The 16,321-nt window shown below is 43.3% G+C and overlaps 2 protein-coding genes across 2 annotated transcripts; one reads left to right on the top strand and one right to left on the bottom strand.

Annotated features, from left to right (window-relative positions):
• Positions 1 to 236: 236 nt before the first annotated feature.
• On the bottom strand, positions 237 to 6,144 carry EXOC8 (exocyst complex component 8). Its single transcript, XM_050894490.1, has 2 exons — positions 4,621 to 6,144; positions 237 to 3,954 (listed from the first exon to the last, which is right to left on the bottom strand). Exons 1-2 carry the CDS (start codon positions 6,142 to 6,144, stop codon positions 3,346 to 3,348), a joined length of 2,133 nt encoding a protein of 710 aa, XP_050750447.1. The 3' UTR covers positions 237 to 3,345.
• A 419-nt stretch (positions 6,145 to 6,563) lies between these two features.
• On the top strand, positions 6,564 to 14,078 carry SPRTN (SprT-like N-terminal domain). The gene is made up of 5 exons (XM_050894307.1): positions 6,564 to 6,850; positions 8,366 to 8,465; positions 9,296 to 9,424; positions 10,215 to 10,482; positions 10,790 to 14,078. The coding sequence occupies exons 1-5, from the start codon at positions 6,585 to 6,587 to the stop codon at positions 11,524 to 11,526; spliced, it is 1,500 nt and encodes a 499-aa protein (XP_050750264.1). The 5' UTR covers positions 6,564 to 6,584; the 3' UTR covers positions 11,527 to 14,078.
• The last annotated feature ends 2,243 nt before the right edge of the window (positions 14,079 to 16,321 follow it).

The following is a 16,321-nucleotide window of genomic DNA, read 5'->3' as shown; positions in this document are numbered from 1 at the left end:
AATGTTGAGAAACATTTTCTTCCAACTTCACCATATTACTCCACACGCTGGCTTTGTAAGAATGTAACTGAAGTGACATCGCTTCGCTTTCATCACCTGGCTGCCTCTTACATCTCCCTCACAAACGACTGACCTGAAGCTCTTCAACTTCACTGGAAATTTATTAGTGGACTTGAACTTTGAACTAACATCCCCTTTCTGACGATGATGTAATAAAAACAGAAATACACAACTAGTGTTGTATGTCCAAAAGTTTTAATACATGGTCCTCACTGTTCAGAAAAGTTATTGCATTAAATTCCAATACATAAATTCATCTGAATTAAAAAAGAAAAATCTTCATTTTTACACATCACAATTTTGTCATAGCAGCTAAAGGAAACCAGATTTTATATGCAATTGTCTCAAAACAAAAAAAATATGACTAGTTCTTCCCCAAATCAACAAAACTGCTATTGTATTATTCAGTAGTTACTGCAAATCCCAACTTGAACAACACTATCCCCACAAGTGTACAGCTCAGGAAAAGAAAAGTGCCATTCCAAACTACCGTCTGCAAATCAGAAATTTATTAAACCATGACTCTCAGCATATGTTGACTTTTTCTGTTAACTGAATTAACATACAAAGCGTGTTTAATTGCACACCATTTTCCTTAAGTTAGTTTTTCTTTTATTATTACTTGAATAGATTCACAAGTTACAAAATATCAATGCTACCTACAGCAGTTTATACAAATCCACATGTGTGTTTGAATTGTGACAGGCACACGAACATGATATTTGATCACCCAAACGAAAGGCCAGATTCCCTGATCCATTAAAACCAACATCCACGTAAGCCCACTGCTCCATGGATGACGGCAGAGACAAGATCAGTAGGCCCTGCATGCCGCAAACAGATTGATGAAGGGAGTGGTGACAAGGGCATAACAGAGCACATGGCAGAATTACATTCTACATTTCATCCTCTGATGAGGATGAAGATGTGCTACACCAGCTTGCAGTAGAAGCATGAATAGGGCTCTCCTCCTATTCAATCTTATGCCAGAGCTGGGAATCGGGAAACCACAATTCAGCTTCTTACACAAAATCCTCAAGCATCACAATAATCAGAGTCTTGAGCTGCAGTTCCACAGCTTACCCTTCTCTTGCACAGAAAAAAACCCAACAATATTACATAAGGCTCATCTGTATTTATTCTGCTTTCTTCTGTTGTAAAGAAAACAATAAAATATACCTGTCTTGAGAGAAAAGCCCTCCCTTCTCCCTCTCCTCCAAAATACCCGTCATCATGGAGAGCTCTCACTTACAATCCACTTGAAAGTGTTTCTCAGATTAAGTAAGGCCAGGTTGCTACCTTCGCCCACTTCAAACAGACGACAGAGAATACATTACTTTGATATACTTCACTAGGTTCTGGTATCAAAAATAGTTCACTAGTGAAATAACGCCTGTGTGGCTCTCTCTCAGACATAACATGTTCACACAAGTTCTAACTCTTACCGTCCCTGTACCTTAAAATAAAACTATAGCTATTTCAGTGGTTTTCAACCAGTTTTAGCTAAGAGCAATGAGTTACCCTTTAAAACCATTTTGTACGTTTTTTTTCTGTGATTTGCTAGCAAAAGGCCCGAACACTGGAAAGCAAGTGAGCAGAGACAGCAGGATGCTTTGCAAAATCCGACAGTTCAAAAGGCATCCAAAGAGCAAGAGAACGAAAACCAGCCACTAAAGTGAAAACTGCATTGAACTAGCACTGTGAAAATAGGGAGAAATGAAGAAGTTCCAGTACAAGCAGTTACACAGGATGTTTTACTAGCGGTATCTTTTGTTTGTTCAGGCAGTCACAAGGCATTCATTACCATGATACAAATTGCAAAAGCTTTCACGTGAAAGTGCAAGAGGAACAGGATACTCAATTATTCCAGTCAAGAACACTTATTGAGGGTCTAATACAAGGTTACTTAGCTGTAACATGATTTTCTCACAACTAAGAAAGTCTGCGCTAAAGGGGAAGCTTACACAGCTTAGAAGATGATGCTGACAGCTTTCTAAAGCCAGCCTTTACACAAGACTGGACTTATTTTATTTCCAGAGACATATACTGAATGAGATAGCCATCACCATTCAATCCAAACATACATGCATTTGCATAAACTTCCCCCATCTACATTAGAGTTCGCAACCAAATACAGTCCTTGTGTTTTCTGCAAAAAAGATAGTTCTTCTTGGTTATTGCTGTATTACAGGAAATGATACTAATATTTGCAGGAGAGACAGAGTGTGTATTTTGAAGATCACATCATTTACAAAAAGCCTCACACCCAGTCTCTTCATCCCGTGCTGCTTCTGCACAGCAAAACTAGCATTCTGTTTCTTCCAAATGAAGCAGTATGTTCAGACCCTCTCCCTGCCCTGCACATCTCAAGAGCATTTATGCCTCTTCACTACGGTTTCTACCAGTAGGTAATGGCCCGTAATGCATTTATGACAGCACCTCAAGCAAGAGGGCACACTTCATCAAATAGACTTGACCCCAATGAAGTCCATGAGAAAACAAGGAAGGAGAACACAAAGGGGAAGGGAAGAAAGTTATTCTCACTTCTTCTGTGAAGGGAACAAATGTTTCTGACAGCAGAAGGTTTGTTTTCCAAGAGCTGTAATTTAAGCTGACAGGCCAGCTTATTAAATAGAAGAAGCCGCTTCACCCAAACACAAAAACCTATACCAAAACCATTTTTAATTTATATCTGCCTCTGAAATGAATGAAGAGAATTTGAACGTTGGAGAAACTGAAGAGTCTGCATTGCTACCAAACAAATCAGACTGTGCAAATCCACGTTGTTTATCTGCAGTGCTGAGTCACATCTGGATGGTGGATGTGCCTCACCGAATACCACACCCTGGGAGTGTTTCAGCACTTCCCCTCCTACCAAAATGCTGCCTTAAAAAAGAATTCCTACAGTGACGTGATGAGAAGTGATCTTTTCCTGCCATATGGTATACGTATATTTAAGACTTTCACAAACATTTGGCCAAAAATTGTATATTATAGTATTTCCCAAGTCACAAACACTACACAAGCCATTCTTATAGGATATGCTGTCCAAGCACATGTGACCTCGACCTTACTTCTCACTCTCCTACCCCCCATCCACCAAGAAAAGCATTGCATCTTTGCAGGCTTTGATTGTAAGTCTTCAGCTTCTGGAATGCAGCAGTTAGGCTTCTGCATTTTTCAGGGACTCAAAAAAACCATTTAGTTCACATATTCAATGTACAATTTTTCTACAATTTTCAGTAAGTGCTTTCACACTCTGTTCATAAGAACTGTTAGGTCACTTCACACCACAGAGGTGGTACTTTCCGGATTTACACGCATCAATCGTGAAGCATTTCTCAGATCCTGTAGCTGCTTGGCTGGCTTTCCAACTCCTTCCTCAAATCTTTTTTCCACAACAGGAAGGACAGTTTCATACAGGAAGGATGCATTCTGCCTAATGAATGCTTTTTTCTCAGGGTCCTGTTCACACCGTAAACTGTAATCAACATGCTGGACAGCCACCAGGATGATTTCCACAAGACTCTCCAAAAGAACCATATGCAGCTCTGGAAAGTAAAGCTTTAACGCTTCCTCCAAGAAGGCCATAGTCTGCTTAGTGAAAGCTACTACAGTATAGCTAAGGTTGACCCAGCAGTCATCACCCGTGTATTGGTCAAAATTGCCTACCCCGCAGCTCCTCATCTCCTCCCTGAGTTTCCGCAGGGCCTCTGGAGTCATTAGGTTCATCTTTCTCCACATCTCCTCAGAGTTGCGGTGTTTGGTGGCCTCAATGATGATATCCTTGTAGCTCTGTAAAGCACCTTTGATATCCTTTACCAGAAGGGCATGAATGATGAAGGTGAGATCCAGTCCAATCTCGCTAAGCTGCTTGCAGTGCTCTTTAGCTACCTTGGGTATTAACAAAAAGTGAAGGGTGTTACTAGTGTGCAGGCCCCCTTTACATCTTACACATTTACCAAATTTATCATTCTCAGAAAACGGGGAAGCGTTAGTCATACTTCACTTATTTCTCCTGCTTTAAGAAATTCCTTATTAATGAGAAATTAATAACTGAAAGAGAAACCCTGCCTGTCAAAAATACTCTGGACAATTACATTATAAACATCCCCCCCCACACTTTTTTTTTTGTGTGTGAAGAAAGCTGAAAGAAACCATAACCTGAGAATGTTAGTCTTGCAAAAAATTATGGAAATGTAGTCCAGGACAGGCTTGGAAAACAAACAAAAAGGTCTTCAAATACTCATCATTCAGATGCAGCTTATGTAAATTTTAGGACCTCCTACTGGTTAAAGGCAAATTAAGAATACACACATTTTGCATTTCTGATAAAGGCAGGGTTTTTCTTGCTGTGTATTTTCATCTTAATGCTTTCCTCTGCTAAACTGAAAAAAACCAAACCGACCCCAAATGAGCATTAACTTTTCAATGCAGGAAACCTCTCCGGAGACCCACTCAAGAGTCAACAACTAAACTAGGGTTAGAAAAGAGGATTTACAAGCTTTGCAGCCTTTGTTTTGGCTATCATGTCACACCACCCTCTTTGGACCCTCTTACCTTGACGCACTCTGCCGCAGTTGACAAGCTCTCTTTACTATCAAATACTTGCTTACTGAAAGCATCTACAAACATCCTCATGGACGAGCGGGCCCAGACAACAAAGGCCGAGTAGCAGCCGTTGTTGCCAGCAAAGTCCGTCTCAAACTCTCTCGCCGTCTCTAGAAGGCTGGTGAAGAAGACGTGGCAGAGCTTGTGGATGTAGAGCAGCGTGGCGCCCTCGATGCGCAGCTGTCGGATGGCCGTCTGCACCGCGGCCGCCCGGTTCTTCAGGAAGAGCTCACACGCCTTGGTGGACTGGCCCAAGCGAATGAGCTGGGACACAGCTCGGCGGGTGGCCCGCGGCCCTCCCCGCAGCGAGCGGTCTGGAGACAGCTCAAACACCAGCACGTCTGTAAGCTGCCGGACCCGCTCATCCACCTTGGCCCGCAGCTCCTTCACGGGCTGGCTCACAGGCTTGTCCCCCAGGTACTCGTTGAGTTTATCCAAGAGGTCCACCGCCCCCTCGAAGTCCCGCTGAGCGATGCAGACGTCCAGGTCCTCAGGCAGCTCCTGGATCCACTCGAGTGAGAGGTCGACCACCTCCTCCTCAGCAGAGGGGTCTTCCTCCTCCTCCTCCTCCTCATCCTCCTCGAAGGGGTTGGTGGATTCGAGGGGCGTCGGGGCAGGCCGGGGCAGGGCCTCCTGCTCCAGGCGTCGCTTCTCGCTGAGGGCCCGGTTGCGCTTGGTCTCCTCCAGCACCTCCAGCCACTCCTTCTTGATCTTGGCGTTCTCAGCCTGGAAGATGCGGCTCTCGGGGAACATGAGCAGCTTGAACATGTCCTTCATGGGTGGGTTGTCCTTGACGTTGACCACAGCCAGCCCATCGAGGGGGTAGAGGGCATCGTAGCGGTAGGCGCCGCGGCGGTTGGGCAGGGCGGTGGCCACGAGCAGGCAGTCGTTCATGAGGAAGGCGTGCACCCGCTGGATCTGCGCCATGTGGTCAGCATCGTACTCCACCAGGTCGCCGTTGTAGACCAGGTACTTGCCGGGGCTCTCGGGCAGGAGGTCACGGCAGCCCTCCACCTTCTCCAGGAGGGTGGTGAGCGTGCGCTGCCGCCCCTCCTCGCTGGCCGCTGCCTCCTTGGCCGACAGCGGCAGGAAGGGGTCGGCGGCGGCGGCGGCGCGGCGGGCGCCCAGGGCGGGGTCGTCGCGGTCGGCCTGGAGGAGCAGGGCCTGGGTGACGGCCTCCATGATGCCCTTCTGCTCGGTGAGGATGTGGCTGAGCTGGTACATCTCGCTCTCCAGGTAGCTGATCTCCCGCGCCGTCTCGATGAACTGCCGGTAGTTCTGGTAGACGTTGCGCTTCAGGCTCTGGGCCGTCTCCTCGCTCAGCGCCTGGATGCGCTGCCGGTGCTCCTGCAGGTCCCGGTCCCCGTCCGACTGCTGCGACAGCTGCTTCACGTACTCCCCCGCCGCGAAGCCCCCCGACTCCAGCTGCCGCCGCAGCCGGCTCCCGCCGCCTTCGCCCAGCGACAGCGCCATCGCCGCGCCTCCAGCCCCGCCACCGCCCGGCGCCCGCCCCGCCGCCGCGGCCGCCGCCGGGGAGACCGCCGCTGCGCCTGCGCACAGCGGTACGTACGCCGCCTGCGCCAGCATCGCCTCGCCGATCGCGCATGCGCAGGCGCCCCGCCGGAAAGCAACTGCCCGGAGCGACGCGGGGCAGCCTTGCTGGGGAAGCGCCGGCCTCGGATGGGGCGGGGCGGGGCGGGGCGGGGCAGGGGAGGAGTCGCACACGGGTCCCGCTGCGCGCATGCGCGGGCGGGGAGGGCGTTAGAGGGTGTTCGGCGCATGCGTAGTCGGAACGAGGTGGTGGCGTTGCGCTGTTTGTGGCACAGTGCGCATGCGCCCGGGGGCTTCTCGTGACCGCCGGCGAGGCGTTATCGCCCGGCCGTTGGGGCGGCCCCGCGGCGGCGCTGCGCGGCATGGAGGAGGACTTCGTGTTGGCGCTGCAGCTCCAGGAGCTGTGGGAAGCGGAGGATAAGGAGGAGGCTGCGGCTGCGGTAGCAGCGGTGTGCCCTAAGGCCTCGCCGGACCCCTCGTCCCTCCGCCCGCTGTCAGTGGTGGACGAGGCTTGGGAGCTGCTGGACCCCAGCCCCGACGTGCACGGCCTTTTCGTGCAGTTCAACGAGACGCTCTTCTGGGGGCGCCTGGCGGCTGTCGAGGTGTCGTGGAGCCCACGCATGACTCTGTACGCCGTCGGGTTGGGGCGGGTGGGGGGGGGGGGGCGTGCGCTCGGTGGACTACGCAGGGCAGCCCTGCGTGGGGAGGGGGCCGGGGCTCTCGGGGCGGGCGCGGCGGTGAGCGGCCTCCCGCCAGGCCTCGCCCGGCTCGGGTGGGGAGCCGGGGGCGGGGGGGGGGGGGGGGGGCTCGCCAGGAGCGGGAAGGCGGCGGGGAAAGCCGGTCCTTCCCGAGCAGCGCTGCAGGATGGCGGTCACCGGCGTTAGGTTTCAGAAGCTGCCGTGCTTCTGAACGGGCCCCAGCAGTGTGCTGGTGCTGTGTCGGAGCTGTCGGAAGAGGCTGTAACCCATCAAATAAGCAGCAGCTCATCTCATCATGTAGCTGTGGGTTTCAGGGAGGGGGAGGAAAAGCTGTCATTTGTCGCTCGCTATATGCTGCTCCTAACTGTGGCTTCATAGGGGCGATGTACTAGTGCCACAGTTTCTCTTCCACATATTTGAGCCTCCTGCTTTTCTAACATAGTTCGTACCCCAGGATGTGGGTTGGTCATTGTCATTGTCTGTTTTGTCCTTCATTTGTTGTCCTTGGCAGCCATAAATGGCTTTTCCCGTGGTGCAGGAAAACTGCAGAGATGTTAAAGTGGAATAAATAACTTGGTCTTAAACGGTGTATGTTGAAACTTGAAAGAACATACTTGTATTGCTGTCATTTCTCTTGTTCTCAGTTTTTATGATAGTTTACAGCATGGCAGAAAGGCAAATATGAAATGATAATAGTATATTAACAAGACTTAGAATAGACTAGGAAGGGGAATATACAGGAAATCTGAGATTTTAAAAAAAAAAGCTTTGAACTGCAGGCTGCAGTTCTGCAGCAGATCAGCTGATGCAATTGCTGGCTGCTGGAGTCCTGTCCCCTCTTGTCCTCTGCTGGTTGCAGTACTCTTTAGACACTTGAAAATATTTGGATACTGAACTGGTAGAGGACTAAGTAACAAAAAAAAAAAGTGTTTTCTGCTGGATTAGCATGCAGAAGTGATGATATGTGAAGGTTCAGTAAGAGTCAAAAGGAGGGGGAGGCGTGAAATTGCAGCAACCAGCGGTTAAGTCGGTGTTGGCTGCTGTGTATCTTCAGCCTCTGTTTTATGTATTTCACTCCATCAGGAGTTCTAATGAAAACAGTCCTCTGCCTCCTAAACAGGTTAGCTTGGAACAGTCCATTGTGATTTTTTTTTTTTTTTTCTTTCAGGATTGCTAGCTTTGAATTAAGTGATTGCAAGAGATCTAATAAATTATAGTTTCACTTTTGCTAGGTCAGTCACAACTTATTCTAAGGAACTTGCAGGCTTTTTTTTTTTTGCTTAAAGATGTTGAGTTTTTCAAGTAACTACTAAAAGTGTTTTTTCATGTTCTGCGTTACCTAGCATGTGTTGGAAGGGGATGGCATTTTAGCTCTAACTCTCAATTTTCTTCATGTACTACAGAAACAAGTAGCTTTTCATATTTTCTTTCTGTGACTCTTTCAGCTGTGCTGGAGTGTGTAGATATGAAGGAAAAGGTGGAATGTGTTCCATTCGTCTAAGTGAACCACTTCTAAAGTTAAGACCAAGGAAGGATCTCGTTGAGGTATTTGAAGATTGCTCATGAATCTGCACATAAAATGTATTGTGCCTCCCCACCACTCCATACAAACATTTTACACTTCATAGCGGGATTTCTATATACAGTGACTTATAGATAGTAAAATAGTGGTGGCTTTATTGTTACATTTGTGTTGCTTGTGTTGCAGTATCGTGGTAATCTTTCAGTTTTATGTTTCTAAATGGGCAAGTCTGAGTAGGAGTCTAAAGTCACTTGTTTATTTTACTGACTTCATAAAGAAAAAAACCCCAACTTTTTTACTCCTAAATTATCCTCTAATATTAAAAACAAACTTGGACTGTAAGCACAATCAGAAAATGGCTGTAGTTTCATCTTTTAGGTCAAAAGGCCAACAGCAGAAAATAAGGATACAGGGTATGACTGTAAACATAACTTTGTGTTGCTTCCTGTGCCTCTGTCAGGGCTGCTGCTCTGAGTTGGCTCAACATTCAGATTTGCTTAATAAACAGAAATGCTGTAGAGGTTCAACTTTCTCACAAGCGTCTCTTTTTTTGGGTTGTAGATGGGATGATCTCTTTAAAGATCTGACTTAAGTCTGAGGATTACTTCTCCTTTTTGGAATGTCACTTATTGTAGTAATATTCTCCAGCATGTTTTGGTGGTATGGAAATAGAGGTAATCTGATTTGACAGGTAGAATAAGTATTATGTTTTTATGACCCAGACTGAATATGTGAATGCATGAAAATAAGATCGGTACCAAGATAAATGTAGAGGAGTAAAATACTTCCAGCTTAATTTTGAAACTATATGTAATGCTTTTTGGTAAATAGCTAATGATTTATGTCATTTTAGACACTGTTGCATGAAATGATCCATGCCCTGCTTTTTGTTACTAATAATGACAAAGATCGTGAATCTCATGGACCAGAGTTCTGCAAACACATGCGTCGCATTAATCGCTTGACTGGAGCCAATGTCACAGTAAGCATAATCCACTTAACCTAATTTAATAGAGGTGTCTTCCTGATTTGGTTTTTTAGTATGCCTGGTGTAATATATACGAGTAATACATATGAGTAATATACTTGTTCTTGTTAGACACTCCACAGTTGGTACCAATACAAATTTGCATCCAAGTGTATGCCAGTTCTATAGTTACTTTGTTGGGGATGATGGTGGGAACAGGTTGAGGAAGATGTGGTGAGTTGTTAGTCATATAATTTTCAATTATTCCCTCTGTAAGTATTTTTCTTTAAACTTTTGTTTTAAACTTGAAACAACTTAATGATACCAGGGACAGAATAGCTCCATGTTCAGAATAATATTTGGGGAAGAGCAGTCTGTTTTAGTTAAGATTTGTGTCAGTAGAGGCTAATGGGTTGATGATATTTGAAAATAATGTGTCTGATAAGATCAATTAACATAAGAGCTGGAGGGAGAATACAATACTGGTATTGTTTACAATGCATTCTAAAGAGTACGTCATTTAGGGTGAAACTGTAGATAGATTTTCAAAGTGATTTTATTGCAGTTCAAACAAGATAGCTAGGACATATTCCTACGCATCCTGTCTTTTTTCAAAGCTTTGTTTTAATGGTAGCTAAATGTTGATCAAATTTTACCCAGGCTCAGCTCTTTTAACTGATAATGTAAAAACCACAGCAGTAATGGAAAGAATGAAATGGCAATATATTTTTTTTAAAAATATTGTAGAGCTAGTGATATAAAATTAGAAACTTTCTGAATGACTGCTTATTTTTTTTAAACCTAGATCTATCATAGTTTTCATGATGAGGTGGATTTGTACCGCCAGCACTGGTGGCGATGCAATGGCCCCTGTCAAAATAGAAAACCTTACTTCGGATATGTGAAACGTTCGATGAATAGAGCACCCTCTGCACGAGACTTTTGGTGGGTTGAGCATCAAGAGACGTGTGGAGGTACATTCACAAAAGTAAAGGAGCCAGAGAACTTCTCTAAGAAATCCAAGGAGAAAACTCAGCCAGTAAAACTTCCAAATTCTGAGTCAACTAATAACGGTATTTAAAATAATTATTTTTTTCTTTTCCAAACTGTTTTTGTCCAGACAGTTCCTTGAACAAATACAGATCAACCACTACATGAGCTTTGTTTAGATATTACTGTTAAGTAGCAAAGAACAGGGCCCATTTTATTTGTGCATTTCTAGGCTCCTTCTCAACTTAATTATTTGCAAAAGGCTTAGTTTGCTGCACTGCTTTCAAGCAGCAGATTTTTCGGGTGAAGCACATAAAATAGTAAGCCCATAATTTATATATGAAAAAGTTACTAACTTTTTTCTTATTTTCTTCTGTTCTTATTTTGCAGGCAAGACACAAATGCGTGATATGCAAGATCTGATGCCTTTTAGTGGAAAGGGATATCGCCTTGGAGGAGGAGACAGTGGACTCTCAGAAAAAAGCATGAATTCTAGCAGCAGTGTTAGAAACAGTGAAACACCTGGTTCACAGCATCGTTCAGCCATAAGGACAATACCAATCCCTAAAAATGAGATAAAATTTGAAAAATCACCCCGTAGTGGCATCTTCTTTCCACTTTATACTGATGATGCCAGTGAGAAAATCAACTTAGCTTCAAAGCGTGAGTTTCCTAAACCCTCTGTTGCTAATACAAAAGCTTACAAGAATGTTAGTGGATCGCCTGTTAAAATCGCTCGTGTTATGGAAGAAAAATCAAACCAAGGTTCTGCAAATGGCAAGAGGGGTATGCCACTTTATAACAGGCCACCAAAACAAATCTGTTTTGAGCAGACAACAGCAGCTCAGGTTGCAACTGAGAAAAAAAGCTCAGAAAGTACTAATATACTGCAGCAGTGGCCAAAAATGGAAGACAAAACTGCCTTTGAAAACTATTTCATTAAAAAAGGGAGTAGTGATGTCACTTTAAGTATAAATACACCTATGAAAACCAAAGCTGAATCTACAGTGTCCTCTGCAAGTTCCAGCACTGCTGTAAGGCAGGATAAAAAAGTCAGTTGTCCTGTTTGCCTGGCTGAGGTTTTCGAGTCTAAAATAAATGAACACCTTGATTCTTGTCTTGCATAAAACCTTCCAGAAAGCTTTCTCAAAAAGATAAACCAGGGCTGAAAACATGGCTTGAAAACTACTTTGCTCAGGGTTTGCTTAGCTGTGGTTACTTCCCTATGTGCCTCTTCTGAACTGCAATTTAAATTTAAATACTGTCAGCATGCTGAACAAGTTTTGTGGAGTTGCACATCAGCGCTGACTAGGAAGCTAGCTGCTACTTGTGTTCCAAAGAATCGAATACTCAGGTTTTAGTAGGTGGATGTTTGTGCCAATGTTCTTGCTGCAGAATCTGGGTAATACAAGAGAAGGTGACTGCTTGCTGAACTGCGTATTTTCAAGGCAGTTTTTAAAATTAAAACACTTTTAATCCTGCTAATTTATCTTTGTTCTTCAGACCCCTTTGTGTTGTTGTTTTTAAGTGTTTTTGGCCATTCTTAACCACCTATAATAGATTAGAATTCTTCTGTTTACTGCAGTGTAATTAAGTGGCATGTATTTTTAGAATAGTAAATATTTTGCATAAGCCACAATTACACTGTCAGGTGGTCCTTCTCACCTGTGACCTTTTTGAAAAGATAGATGAGAGTGAGAATCTCAAATACAGGCTTTTGTCAAAGATGGGAGAGGCATAGGCATCAAAAACATAGCAAAGCATCCATTTAGGTTTAATGGGTGGATTGTAGCAGGAGAAGAGAAAATCCAGAAGGGCGATGAAGGTGCTAGGAAATCAAGCACAAGATACTTGGCAGATGAGGAGAAGGCCCTACACTTAAGGGCTCAATTAAAAAAAAGAAAAAAATCATTTGAGGAGCTTGTTTTCAAAAAGGATTTAAAAATTAGCTATACTGTTAAAAGTTGAGTGGTCAAATGGAAGCTAATGAATTTCAGTCTTATGTGTGTCTTCTGGTCCAGGATCCCGGCTAGATTCTCCACCCGCTTTTTCTGATGGTTTGCACAAACTCTGTGTTGAAAGTTCACTAGTTTTTTAGGATATAGGTATTATGTGCATGCGTAACTGACCCCCATATCCTAACACTAGTAAGTAAAAGTTGAGGAATATTGGTAGCAATACTGGTAAAGACTGTTCCAGGCCATGTCATAAAAGTCATCATGATTTTTCAGTTAAACTTTCAGTGCTTTACAGGTCAAAATGGCATTAAATTGACATGAGCTGACGGTCTTTATTTTGCTTCTTCTGGAAGCCAGCCAGCTTGGTGGTTAGTATCCAACAAGCCAGTCAGTTGAGTACTAAAACTGTTGTGCTGTGAGAAGTGATGAGTACTGAGCAGATGTGTTTTCTATATAAACTTTCTGAAATGTTAACAGTTCTCTTGTTGCACTGAAAGTATTTAACTGGTTAAACAGTTAACAGCTTGATTCCTTACTTGTAAAACTGATTATAAATACTTTTGTTTAAAAAAAGAAAAAATAATTATGCTGTTTCATATATTGTTGCTACAACTTTAAATGGCTATATTAGCCTTGGATGCACATATGTTTGCCTTTATATAATCAATTACTTGCTGCTCCCTTTTGAAATTGGGAAATAAACTGACGTGCAATGGAATTTGGCAAATGATACCTAAACTCTTTTTAAACATTGGTGTATTTTTTAAATATGCTACAGATGTTTAATGTGAATCGGATTGTTCTTGCATATTCTGAATAAATTGATACTGAATTTTAAATTTTCACTAAGCCTGGGTTTCACATGGCAGTTGTGGCCATCTTGTATTACTCACCAGTGCGCTCACTTGTATATCTAATAACAGTCTGATTTAAGAGATCCTTTCTGTATTAACACTTTTCCTTCTTAAGGAACAGTGCAAACACAGTTTCACTTGTGTTGCATTTCTGTGGAAAATTTTACAAATACTGATTCTAAAACTTGATTTGACATGTTAATTTTCCATACTTCCTTCTTAAAACTGCAGTATCTGTCAGTGTTCCCAGTGAAACTTGACATTTACAAGGACAGAAGTATTTGTACTGTCATATGTTTTTAAGATGAGGATTAGATTCACATCATGAATGGTCTCACATCATGAAGCATTTTTTGAGAGATATTTCCCTTACTATTGTTCTCATCAGTTTCCTGGTTTGTCTTTCCCACTGCAACTGATAAGAGTAAAGGAGAAGGGAGGATTGGGAGTATTGTTAAATGGAATTTTTTTTCTAATGTCTTCTTTTACATCAACAGTGTTCATTTGAACAACAAACAGAAAACAAATGTGGGAATTGACCTGTAGAATTCAGTGAATAGTATAGCCTGTCGGGGCGGGGAGGAACTTAAGCTGTAGGCAAGTCCTGTCTCAAATACACAAATGTCCTAAAATAGATCTGTTTTCAAAACAATTGAGCAATTCTGGACCAGCTATGGAAAAACATCACCTCTGCCCATGCGTGTTTTTACAATGAAGTATTATGATGCCAAGATCTCTTTTATACAGAGATAAAGGTGACAAAGAGCTGGGTGGATAGGCTTTGCAGTTGCTACCTATTGCAGGCTATTATTAACAGGTCATGGCCTTGTTTTTTTGGGTATGTTACTGTGAATGCTGTTTCTGTAAGATTTTGTTCTTGAATAAAGTGTCCTTCCCACAATTATAACAATGACTACCAGCGTGCTTGTAAAATATGCTGGTAAATTTGGGTCAAAGTTGAGAAATTTCATCTTCTATGTCAGTTGACTTTGTCCTGAGTGAGTTTAGGTACTGTCTATAACAAGAGAAACTAGTAGTGAATCTTGAACAAACATGCTTCACTGAACTGTAAAATAGGTTGCCTGACTGGAAATGTGAGAAATGAGTTAATATACTTGATTTCTGAGACAAATCAGGTATGAGAGGCGTCAAACGTGTACGTGCTCTTTGTCAACAAATGGTTCTGCAAACTAAAGGCAAAAGCAATCTCATTCTGTGGTGGTCTACTGGAATTGCTCAGAATGATTCAGGTAACATTTCTAGAGGTTAAACTACCTCAGTGGGGCTTACTTAGCTATTTCATTATTATAATAAGAGGCTGCTCTTAAGTTGTCTTAAAACTGGTTATCGGGCAAGAAATCTTGAAGGTCAAATATTTTCAAGTATTTTTTACTTTATGGAAATGTTATCTAGGAAGTTTTCATAATACTTGATGAGTTCCGCTGAAGGAGCGGGAAGTAGACTTTTTCTCCGGACTAACAAAAATGAATTAGTGTCTTGCAAGAAGATATGTAATAGAAATAGTCTGCTTTATGACATATTTTAAAAGTGATAATGTGCATTCCTCTATACTTTGCCATCTCCAGTAGTCCAACCACTATTTGTTTTCACTTGGGATATCAAGGTCGCATGGGAAGTGTATTCTTAAAGCAAGTTCAACCCTAGTGCCTGTGCATAAGCTGATGAGCAGGCTATTTATGTCTAGGTGGAAGTACACTTCTCAGGCAGGGCAGGTGCTGCTGCTCCAACTGTGTAGGAATTACTTACCCGAGCCTCCTTTCTAGGAACGTTTTTCAAGAGAACAACTAAATGTTTTTTATTTGGGACAGGCTGTGCTACCTACCACTGGACCGGTGTTGGTAATAAAGGATACCAGGTAATAATATTTTACAAAATCAAAGGCTAGAGGGCTTAGTCCTAACTGGACAGCTAGTGAATAATTCCTGAAGTGCAAAGGAGCTATTCAAGCTCCAAGCTTCTCTTGTTGCAGCAAGTAAATGGCTTGTAAGGATTTCCTTCTTCCTCGTGTTCTTCTGGAGCCCCTCGGCTCTGTTGTATTTTCCATACGCACAGCATCCCTATACATCCTTAACGTAAAGCAAGTTACACTGTACTGAAGGGTAACAGCAAGAAAGAACAAATGGTGGGTTTCTGAGAAGAAGCGAGATGGACGTCTCTTCTGAAGTGGTTGGAGCAATTCATGGTGATGACAGGATGATGCAGACTGCTCTGGCTGGAGAATGTTAAGAAACTGCCGCCACAGCTGTTTGCTTCATCACTGCTGGGTCTGGTCATCCTTGAACATGGTGTCCATGCATCAGCTGTTGCGTTCTGCCACCTTAAATTGAAAGGCCACTAAAGGGTTGGACTGGGTGACCTCCCAAGGTTACATCTGACCTATATTCCCCTACGAGTGTTCATACAGGGTTATTGTATTAATATTATATTTAATTAATAATTCTATTTAAGTTGTACATTATATTAAATAATTATGTAATATATTTAATTAATAATTATATTGTTCATATAGGATATGTATGGTCCTATAGGATTGTTGCTGCCTGACACAGTAATGACAGCAGTGAAACAGCTGCTCTCACAGCAGCTGCTTCTTACCTGCTAGCCAGCATTCATGAATTTTACACTCCAAACTAAAATACCCAAGTTCTTACTTGCATCTGGATTATTACAGCTGTTTTGAAGTCTTGAGCTTAAAGAAACAATTGTTTGCATATGAATGTAAAGACTCCACCTTAGATTACCCTTAAAGCATAGTTTATGGGTAGACAGGCCATGAAAGAGACTTGCATTTCAGTATGCGTGTGAAAAAATACTGTGCGTGTTCTCATATACTTGTGTATATGGAAAAAAATAGCAAGACACCAGCCTGTGTGGAGCTTTGGGATTCTTCAACAGGCCATTAGGTGGCACTCCTTGCACTTAAGGAATACTTACTTCTTCCTCTCCAACCTGTACAGGGAAAGAACAGAAAGTGCAGAATTAGCAGGCTTGTATTTCACCTACACCTGCACTCCAGGCTGAAGATGGATCAGCAGGAACCCTGACTGCACCACAAACAAGTTAAAGGAGGAGGAATGGGGGGGGTGTGG

This window comes from Gymnogyps californianus, chromosome 3 (genome assembly GCF_018139145.2).
Source record: "Gymnogyps californianus isolate 813 chromosome 3, ASM1813914v2, whole genome shotgun sequence".
In the NCBI taxonomy this organism is placed as follows: domain Eukaryota; kingdom Metazoa; phylum Chordata; class Aves; order Accipitriformes; family Cathartidae; genus Gymnogyps; species Gymnogyps californianus.
This window is presented reverse-complemented; position numbering and strand designations above follow the sequence as displayed.